At 35.8% G+C, this 11481-nt stretch overlaps 1 protein-coding gene across 1 annotated transcript in view; it reads right to left on the reverse strand.

Annotated features, from left to right (window-relative positions):
* Nucleotides 1-10441, reverse strand: part of CCDC181 (coiled-coil domain containing 181) — a 28992-nt gene extending 18551 nt beyond the window's left edge. The window contains exons 1-3 of the mRNA XM_036870827.1: nucleotides 10289-10441; nucleotides 3619-3758; nucleotides 153-1103 (exon numbers count right to left, since the gene is read on the reverse strand). Of these exons, the coding sequence (XP_036726722.1) occupies nucleotides 153-1103; nucleotides 3619-3735 (1068 nt within the window). The 5' untranslated portion in view covers nucleotides 3736-3758; nucleotides 10289-10441. The remainder of the gene's footprint in view (nucleotides 1-152; nucleotides 1104-3618; nucleotides 3759-10288) is intronic.
* Nucleotides 10442-11481: the final 1040 nt, after the last annotated feature.

The raw sequence follows: 11481 nt of genomic DNA on the forward strand, positions 1-11481 counted from the left end.
TCTTAACACTTAACCACTTAATCTAACAAAAGAGAAACAAAACAAGCAAGTAGATATATCAAATAATTTGAAGAACCATTTCAATTCCTACAGCATTTATAAAACATAAAAACATATTCTACTTTCAATATAATGCCCACTTGTGCTCTCACCTCTCTCTTTAGCTTTTCTCTCTTTTGTTCTAGTCGTTTTTGCAGTTCTTTCTGTCGAGGAGAGAGACGGTATGTTGAGGTCACTGGAGATACATCTGCAGACCGTGTCCTATGATTAGATTTTCCATTCCCCTTACTTCGATCTGAGTTGGCAGCAGAACCTGGATGAGTGTTGGGGTTGGCTGGTGGCTGAGGGATATAAGCCAGTTGCTCTTCTGTTGATGAGTGAGCTAGAGCATGAATTGTTGCTATTGGCTCTTCTTTCTTGACTCCACTGACAGATAAACTGGGAGATATGGGTGACAACTGCTGAGGTTCATTTTCTGTATAATTAGCATTATTAATGGGGGGCAAAAACCCCTGACTCTCAATGTCTTGTAAATTCAGAAGTTCAAACTTTCCATCTCTCTCTACTAGTATTTTCCTATCCTTGTTTTCTTCAGAATTTCCATCAGTAAGTGACAGGAGCACATCTTCTTGTCCAAATTCATTGGAAATACATAACTGAGACAGTTTTCCAGACACATTACTTTCATTTTCAAGATAATTTTTGTAAGTATCAGTGTCTTCCAGAGGAGGAACTTCCAAATCAACTAATTTGTCCTTGAATTTAAGTTTTCGTTCCCTTTTATCATTCATGGGTTCTTGATTTTGTAGAAGCTTGTTGGCTTGTATAATTTTCTCCATAATATACCTCCTTACTTCCTCATCCTCTTCCTCCTCCAGGTCTTGCTGGCTTTCTAGTTTGGATTCCTGTAAAGAGTTTTCACTGTCTGAATCTGATATGGGATCCGAAGGTTGAATACTTGGTACAGAAATGACATCATTTCTTCTTGATGAAACCTCATCCTTGAAAGATTTGTCAGGATCAGAAAGCTGCTTGGTATGTTCTATTTCTGTTTCATTCTCTTTTAAGCCTTGGTTAATATTCTCTTCATTCCCACAAGCCATCTAGAAAAACAGAGATGAGATTTGTTTTCAGTAAAAATTGACACTCTTTTGTCCATTTATATGTAGACAATCCAAAATGGATTTTCATACTCATGTAATTTATTTTATAAGTGGGAAAATTTACATGCTTCCTGCTCATACTTCACTCATAATTTTCTAATTCATATTTATGAGCACCCCAAGGGAAAAGCACTTCAGGAAAAATTTAACTCTAAATTTGAATTTGATGTTGCTAAGTACTAGACCGGTTTTTTTTTTTTTTAATTTTATGCCAATGTATAAAAATGTACCTACAAAATATTATTTTAATATTCCTCCCTCTATAAAATTTTCCTCTCTTTACAGTTTCAGAAGAATATATTTCTAAATGTTTTCTCCTTGTAATATTTATATTTTTCAAAAGGATATCTTTCTCCCCAGGACCATTACAAGGTCACTGCCTTTGGTCAAGTCCTAATAATTTTGAGGTTCCTATAATTTTTTCAGATTAGTATTGCTGCTATTTTCTGCAGGACCTATACCCAAATATCAGGTCAAGTTTTAGCTCTGGATCAGATTTTCTTTCCTCAGCTATCTTCAGAGGCTCCAGTAATCTATGTTAAACACCATTATATAATTTGGTCTTACTTTTTTAAAAAATTTAATTCCACATGAACAGTAAACCAGAATTATCACATCACAAAACCCTGCTCCACATCTGTTTCTAACTAATGGTTTCTTACCTAGCATCTCTCCTACAAACATGTATCCTCACCTACCAAACACTTTGCCCCTAAAATATATAATTTTTTCTCTTTCTCAGACAATTCTCTCCTCCTGAAAGAGTTCCATGGGAGCTACTCTTTCCTGCTCTCTTCAACCCCTTAAAATTCCCTTCCTCTTTTACTAGCTCAGTCACCATTTCTAACAGCCTCTTCTTCCTAACCTGTACAACACTGCTGTATGTCCAATAAGTAAATAAACCTGGCCCCCTAAAATGACTACCAAATAACTAAGACCAACTAAGATCTCTGCCTTGTAATTTTTCTTTTTAGCCTTATTTGATTCTCTGGCTCATTTCTATAGTATCTGTTTCCAAATTCTCCTTTAGCTTTCACTTCTTTGTAAAACCCACTACAATAAAATCTTCCCCCGACCCTCACCCCTGTTTCAAGCTCTGTCATCCATTTTTCCTACCAGCCGCAAAGGAAAAAGTGATTGTAATAATCCACCAGAATGAGCAAGACTCATTACAGCTTTCTGTTTTGACCACTGCTGTATCCTCAGCACTTAGAACAGCCTCTGACACATGGCAGGTGATCATTACTTTTTGTTGAATGAATGAAGAAAGAAATAAAACAATGAATTATCATTATCACTTCTCTAATTCTATTACCCTGTGCTGTGGCTCTCACACTCTTCCAGTCATGAGACCTTGGTTCAGCATTATTGCTCTGGGTATCTCTACCTCTACTCATTCTGATTATTTTTTTGTTAAAGATGCATAAAACTCCCATGTAAAAGTCATCTTAGAAAAGTCTTCACTTTTTACTCTGTTGCCATTTCCAAATATCATCTAACCTATCTGTCTTCTCCATTGCATAAGAAAGCAAGAAGGAACTAAGAGACAGTTGTGATGTAAAACCTGCTGCCTTCATTTCCTCATATTCTTTTCCTTAACTCTCTTAAATCTGGTTTCTGCTGTAACTACTCTGATCAATGTTCCTCTAAAGTCACCTTTTTTTATCCCCATCTTGGTCCTTTTCTTTATTACTTCCCTATTTATTGACAATAATTATATTATGCATAATAATCATAATTATCTACTGTAATACACATATATAATTAGTGTCAATACATTTCCATATATATACACACATATATATATGGATACACCTACACACTCTATATATGTAAAGAGAGAAAGAAGGAACCTTCTGTGAACCAGGAACTGGTTCATTTTCCTGGACTTCCCTTCTACATGTCTGATAAATAGTACAGAATCATGTTTAATGGATCCACTTTTTCCTACAAATATTCCTATGGCTCAGTCTTTGACCTTTTACTTTTTTCCGTATATTCATTTCCCTAAAATTCACTCTTAAGGTTTCCAATATTAGCTGAAAGACCATGTTTTTGAGGATTTTCTTTATTTTTCATGTATATTAAAAGAATAACCCCATGATTTTACCCAGGTTCATATAAAGTAGAAATTAACTATTTGTTTTTTACTTTTGATGCAATAAATTATTTATATTATGTAAATTATAATTTTAATTTTTTAATTATAATTTTGGCTTTATTAAGTGCTAACTTAATTGCTGTTCCCTCATTAATTAGTCCTATGCCTTAGGACGTTTAAACTCTCCATGCCTCAATTTTCTCATCTCTAAGATGGGGATAATGACACTTGTTCTATGTATATCAAAGGAATTTTGTGAGGTTTAGATGAAATAATATATGTGAAACGCCTCAAGAACTACAAAACACTTTGTTAATATAATTACTATGAACTCTGTTGGCAACTTATATATACCTCTATTATGCTGGCACCACTTTTTTCTTTTTCATTAATCAACCATTCCAGGTCCTTTTCAAAGTCATCTTCATATTCTCCACTATCTTTTGAATCAGTTTCTTTATTTTCATCCATTTTCTGTTTGTTAAAGGAGAATGCTATAAGATTAAAAGAGATAAGGTGTACGTCATGTCCACTTTAGCAGTAGTATGGAGTATGCTTAATTAGCTTACCTTTAATGTTAAAGGTAAGCTAATTAAACATAGAAACACAAATTATGGAATGTTCAGAATAAACGTATCAGTATACCCTAAAAGAGAGACTTAAAAGGCCAGACATTTTCTAGGTGTACCATTCCTAACAACCATTCCACCTCTCCGCAATTCCTGACACCCTATTTACAAGGAGACTGAAAAAGGTGGATAAGAAAACTATCTGAGGCTTAGAGAAGGATTTTCCACATCCCTACCAATCATTAAAACTCCTTGTCCAGGTAAGAGCTGATGAATTAGCTTTTTAGTCTCACTCGTTCACATTTTCTCATAGTCAAATAAAAACAATTAAATTAATTCTGATCCTCAGTTTCTCAATCCATCTGGTAATTTATATAGCAAAATTATAATTTGTGATCTGAGAGGTTTTTTTTAACTATGTAACAACTGACTCTCAGTTATAGTAAATACTAATTTCCAGGGAAGTCAAACTGTTGTCAATTCAAAATAAAATATATCTTTTTCATAAAAAACAAACTGTGATGCCTAGTACTATCTGGAAGGCAGTGACAAGAAAAAACAATGTCAGATGACAGTTAATAAATGTTTGTGAAAATGGTGTAAAACTTTTTATGAAAATACCATTCAGCCATTTTTATGAAAAAAAACTAAAGTTATCTGTAAACTGAGGTCAGTTCCAAGTCCTAATTTTTTGGTCCATAATTTTTCAAATGGAGGAAGCATTTCAATCTTTACCTATAACGTGCCTTTATGTGTGTGAGCATACTATATATATGTGTGAATATGTACTGCAATTTTGACAAATATTTGTTGAACACCTACAATATTCCTATAAAAATTATAAAATATGCTCTTGAGCCCTGATACAGAAGACAAACATAAACAAAATACATAAATTTAAAATGTAGATGAAAAACATAAATTGAAAATGTAGGTAAGTGGAAAAAAGGTATTTATAAAGGACTGTGGAAAGAAGAATAAAAAAGCAACTAACTCAGTTTAAAATTGGAAATATCAAGGAAAAATGAGATGGGTTTTGAATAATGAGTACAAGAGTTCATCATCTATCCCAGACAAGAGAACAGCATGAGAAAGAACTAACAAGGAAGTGCATGGAATTTTCCAGTGTGGCCTGAACATAAACGTGCTCCTGGAGAAAGGTCTAGAAGAAGTGAGAAGGCATTAGTTTGATGTCATATTTTCTTTTCAAACAGAAAATGGTTGAGGGAAAGTTGTTTATGTAGATCTAATTGTCATGAAATAGCCTAAGGTAGAAATATACAGCAATAATCTGCGTACGTTCCACTATTGACTTAAACAAAAAGAGCAATGCTCTATAAATATACTTAGAATTTTAGGTCCAGTTTCAAAAGAACTGTAGAAATATGATCTTCAGGGCCCCAAACACCTGGGACCTTGTTTCTATACCTGCCTTCTCTTGCTCCTACGCCAAGAATAAGTTGCCTAAAACCTTTTCTGGAAGTAGAAAGTACAGATGTCAAGAACACATGAAATCTAGGTACATTTTTTAAGATACAAAATGAGAGAAATTATGTTTGATTTGATAAACATAAAACATCAAACTCTGTTGTGGCCATTAGCTTCACTTTATTCTCCCTAAATGTTTGACCAGACTACCTAACCTGCTGCCAATTTTGCTAAAGCAAGATTTACATTTTTTTCCTTCTACTGTTCACCACCAAATGACAATGAAAGCATGTGGGAGACCATCTTTCCACTAGCTGTACAAGCACTAGCTAAGAGAAGAGATAACACTATGTGTGAAAAACCTTTTGATAGGTTTTAGTGCACAGTAGGTTCAAAATGAGTTAAAAGGATGAGATAATTCAAATAGATACATGTACCCCAATGTTCACAGCAGCACTATTTACAATAGCCAAAACATGGAAGCAACCTAAATGTCTATCAACAGATGAATGGATAAAGAAGATGTGGTGTGTATATATAAACAATGGAATATTACTCAGCCATAAAAAAGAATGAAATAATGCCATTTGCAGCAACATGAATGGACCTAGAGATTATCATACTAAATGAAGTAAGTCAGAAGGAGGAAGACAAGTACCATATGAGATCACTTGTATGTGGAACCTAAAATATGACACAAATGAACTTATTTATGAAACAGAAACAGACTCACAGACATAGAAAACAAACTTTTGGTTACCAAAGGGGAAAGGGGGTAGGGGAGGGATAAATCAGGAGTTTGGGATTAGCATATACAAACTACTATATATAAAACAGATAAACAACACGGTCTTACTGTTAAGCAACAAGGTCCTACTGTATAGCACAGGGAACTATATTCAATATCCTGTGATAAACCATAATGGAAAAGAATATGATAAAGAATATATGAATCACTTTGCTGTACACCGGAAGCTAACACAACATTGTAAATCAAGTATACATCAATTAGAAAAAAAAAATGATGAGGACAAAAACATAAATGGGCTCCAAGGCTGAGACCTGGCTGAGGTACAGATAACATAGGAAGCTCTGTATGCAGTTTGTTACAGTTTAGAGAACAAAAGACAAGCTGGAACACATTCAGAGGTTGGTAAACCAGGAGACAGGGAAATAAAAGACAAGGAGAAGGGAAGAAGGCGGGTTATGAGAATAAAATGCCTTAAAGCCAGTATTCTGAGGAATACTTGAAAACCCTCAGAATGTTAGCCCACAGAAGAGAAATCTCCTAAAGGAGAGTCATGACAACTGCTTTACAATATTAAAATGGTCACCATGTAAAGGAGGGTTGGACTTGCATTATTTCAAACAGTAAGACTAGTACCAAGGACTAGAAACTCAGGGGCAAATTTTGCCACAATGTAAGACAGAATTTACATTTTCAAACTTGCCCTGAAGTGAAGTGAGCTGTGTTCCCTGTTGATCAAATGTTTATACAGAGCTCGGAAGATAATCGCAGCATGACTGTTTCAAAGGAGACTGAAACTTTAGACAAACGATTGAGCTAGATGACCCTTAAGGTTTATTTTAACTTTTACTATAAGACGCAAATTAGCAAATAACTGCCGACTTATGAAATGCAAGAGAATGTAAAAACAAATGCATAGTACCATGATAATGCTTACTCTAAAATAAATTATCAGTGTCTGAATAACTGAGTTCAAGACTTAAATTTCTAAAAATCTTATATTTGTATTTGTATGGAATTATGTATGGAAATATGTTAATATAAATGTTTCAGACATTACATGAAATTTCTAAAAATCTTATATTTGTATTTGTATGGAAATATGTATGGAAATATGTTAATATAAATGTTTCAGACATTACATGAAATTTCTAAAAATCTTATATTTGTATTTGTATGGAAATATGTATGGAAATATGTTAATATAAATGTTTCAGACATTACATGAAATTTCTAAAAATCTTATATGTTCTGGTATAATGTTATAAGTAATAATCCTAGTTATTACTTTAAAATGTATATCTCAGAAATAACTAATTTTCTTGTCAACTGCATTATTATGAACTTTCATCAAATCTTTAACCGTGGTCATTTTTAAGTCTTTTGTCATTTACAGACAGTTCTGGGTGTACTCTGATGATTTTGCAAATATGTTCCTATAAAAGGGTTTCATCTTCAAGAAATTCATGGAAAAGACTCTGACAAGTACAGGTTTCTGGTAACTGACTGTACTGCTGAACTGAATGAATAAGCATTTTCAGAACTCTAATGAAAAACTGATGAACTCATAAAAGTGCTAACAAAATATCAAGATGAAAAAAAAAATGAATTACATGGGACTGAGTGAACTGATGAGGATGAGTATAATTTTTGTGACTTTCTGTCTGAATTTAAAAAAAAAAAAAATCCCACAAGGACTCAGAGGCAAAGAATATACAAATCAATTTTCACTGCAAAGTAAAGGAGCTGTTACAGTGGAGGATTACTGGACTGAATGTCAATATTATGACATAGTATGAGTGTGTTTCATGTTTGGTAACTGCAATCATTGTTGCTTTTGTTGTGGTCATCCATGTACAATGCTTGGTGTCAGTCTATTTATCTCTTGTAAAAATAAAATACAGTGTGTGTGTGTGAAAAAAAAAAAAAAAAAAGACTTAAATTCTAAAGTCTATTTCATTTAAATGTCACCACCTTTCCTCTGCAGAGTTCTTAATATTACTTCCCCTTCCCTCTCAAGACAAGTTAGTTTTAGGCACACTGAGTGTTAATTATTCAACTCAATTATTCAACTGGATAATTATAACCATTTCTAATGTATTAGTTGGACTGTATCCTTCTAGATACTTCTTTTAAGCTAAAAATAGGAAATGGACTTTCTTAAAGGACTCAAAGTAATGCCTCAATAATTTGGAAATCAGAGGTTGAGAGGAATATTTTGAAGTGACCTGAAGAAAACAAATCAATGTTTCAGAGTGAGTTTATTTACCACTGCCTAAGCTGCAAAACAGGCTAAATCACGTGAACTGTTTTGTCTACTTACCTACCAATTAAAAGTAAGGGTGTCGGGGTTTCCCTGGTGGTGTAGTGGTTAAGAATCCGCCTGCCAATGCAGGGGACACGGGTTCAAGCCCTGGTCCGGGAAGATCCCACATGCCACGGAGCAGCTAAGCCCGTGCACCACAACTACTGAGCCTGTGCTCTAGAGCCTGCGAGCCACAACTACTGAGCCCATGTGCCACAACTACTGAAGCCTGCGTGCCTACAGCCCGTGCTCCACAACAAGAAAAGCCATGACAATGAGAAGCCCACGCACTGCAAGGAAGAGTAGCCCCCGCTCAGCTCAACTAGAGAAAGCCCACGTGCAGCAATGAAGACCCAATGCAGCCAAAAATAAATAAATAAAATAAATAAATTTTTAATTTTTTTTTAAAAAGTAAGGGTGCCAAGAATGATGTAGAATAGACTAAAACTCACTGTGATCCAAAACACTTATATAAATAATACTATTTTTCACAGTCACATATGCCTTAGGATAATCAGCTTTATTTTCAGATCAGGAATCTTGAAATTTATTATTTTAAGATGTTTAAGTTACATAACTAATTGTTAGAGTAAGACTTCTACGGAACTCATCAGTGCTTTCCCTTAATTTCATAAAAACATGGTTCTGACCTGTAAATAAATGGTTGCCTGAAGACTCCAGTAGATACGCTTTACTATTCACAAAGTATCTCACCCATGTGAAAACTCAAATTTAAAACTAAAACATAGAATCAGCAAAATAAATAAAAATAAAATAATTACAAACTAAACATATTAGGTATTATTAAATCAAACTATTATGCTATAATTAAAAAGAAAAAAAAAGCCATAGTTGAAGTGACTCAGGGAAGTAAATGAAGTTCATCAAATAACAAGTGCCATTCTTCTCCTGTAACTTCAAAAAATTCATGGATAGTTCCCAAGTAAACAAAGAACATAAATCATAAACTCTTGTAACGAAGTCCCTTAAGCCTTTTTCAAATGCGTCACAGGATATTCAATCCCCTTCAGGTTTTTTAATCTTCATCCCCAGGGTACTGGCCATATGGTACACAGTCTACATTCTGGAACAGAAATACATCTTACACAAACTGAATCACCTAACACATATTCCTTGTGAGTTTCACACATTCAATGTGTATCATCAGTAAAAACCTATGTAGGTGGCTTAGGCCAGAACCACCCTCTTAATAAGGAACTGCAGCAAGAGACAGAAATTAATTCCTTCCTCTTATGTGTCTGCTAAATCCCATGTGGTTATGTGACTGCAGATTTTTTAGTGTGAGTCTAAACTAAGTCCATATATACACACAATTTTGATAACTTTCAGGATTCAAAACACTCAAAAATAATTTAATCTAAATCATTGACTCCAGTCATACTATTTTAAGCTTGTTTAAAATCTAAGAAAACGGGAAGAACGTCAAACAAAACGCCTTTTAATATAAAATAAGTACTTAAGCAAAAGCTAACCAATAATCACATCATGAAACCATCTGGCCCATTCTTACTGCGGCATCCTACCCAGACTGTGATCCCATCAGTAAAAATATTTTTAAATCATAATCTGTCACACAGTATGACGATAAACAATATTTTACAAACATCAGTGGTAATTTTAATTTCTAGCCAGGGTCCCAAGGTACCACCGACTAACAATACCTTAGCCTCTTCATGGAAGCTAACGTTTCAGGAGTGACTTTTTTCTCCCAGGGATGAGAACTTTTAGAGGCGAAAGAATATGACAAAAATTAGAAAGAAAGCTACCCTGCGAGAGGTTTCCCTCATACAGAGCGAAGTAAGGCGTAATTGCCAGGCTTCCCCGCCAGCGCCAAGCTCCGTGGACCCCGGACTCAGAAGGATGAGGCGCCAGCACGAAGTCTCCTCACTCGCTTCTCTACCCACCTTTCCTCCCAGCTGTCCCAGACGTTTACCCCTTTACCCTCTCTCCCACCGTAAATATCTCCGCATCATCCTTCCCTTCGCTCCCTTATATCCCCTCCTGCCTGTGTAAGACGCAGCGGCTGGGGTCACAAAGTCGGCCAGGGGAGTTCTCCTTTCCTCCTTTTTCTAAGCTCTGACAGTGAAGCGAGGGAGACCCCAGAACCTGCGCCGCAGCAGCCAGGACCCGGCTGCCATGGCAACGGCGCGTCTCCGCGTCTTCCATCCGGGCCTCTTTCGCTGCAAGGGCGCAGGAGACCAGCGCAGACGCAGACGATAGCCTAAGAACACCTACCTCACCAGGCGCTCCTCCTGGTGCGGGCAAACGACCTCTCTGGCTGCGGTTTCTGGGGAAACGACCAAGAAATCCAAGCATCACCCGCAAGTTTCACGAGCGTTAGTAAGAACTGGGGAAAGTTTACTCTCTGGGTTGAGTTTGCCAACGTGTGTCTCTTGCCGGATACGGACTTTATTAGAATGAATTCTAGAGGTATATTGCCGTAAGTTGTTTTCTTCACCATTAACTTCCAAAAGTAGTTTCAGCTTTCATTAGTAGATAAGCACATTGCTAATTAGGGACCGGAAGATTCCCCATCCCACCCCCATCCCCCCTAAGCAAAACCAAACCTTTGCAGCTAGAGGTTATCATACTAAGGGAAGTTAAGTCAGAAAGAGAAAGACAAATACTATGTGATATCACTTGCATGTGGAATCTGAAATATGGCACAAATGAACCTACTATGAAACAGAAACAGACTCACAGACGTGGACAACAGACTTGTGGTTGCCAAGGGGGAGGGGGTGGGAGAGGAAAGGACTGGGAGTTTGGGATTAGCAGATGTAACCTATTATATATAGGATGGATAAACAGCAAGGTCCTACTGTATAGCACAGGGAGCTATATTCAATCTCCTGTGATAAACCATAATGGAAAAGAATATGAAAAAGCATGTCTATATGTGTATAACTGAGTCACGTTGATGTACAGCAGAGATTGGCACAGCATTGTAAATCAACTATATTTCAATAAAAACATAGAGTAAAATAAAATATACACTTTTATTGCCCAAGAGAATGGTCAAAGGAAACAGGATGTTTGCTCCAGCTTTCAAGCATGTCAAAATGGTCATCTAGAATTTTCTCAAATCCTCCTTAAAGGTCATCTTTATGTATGAAGGGGGAGCAAGGTGACTTTGGGGCTGTGGT

Source organism: Balaenoptera musculus, chromosome 1 (assembly GCF_009873245.2).
Source record: "Balaenoptera musculus isolate JJ_BM4_2016_0621 chromosome 1, mBalMus1.pri.v3, whole genome shotgun sequence".
Classification (NCBI taxonomy): domain Eukaryota; kingdom Metazoa; phylum Chordata; class Mammalia; order Artiodactyla; family Balaenopteridae; genus Balaenoptera; species Balaenoptera musculus.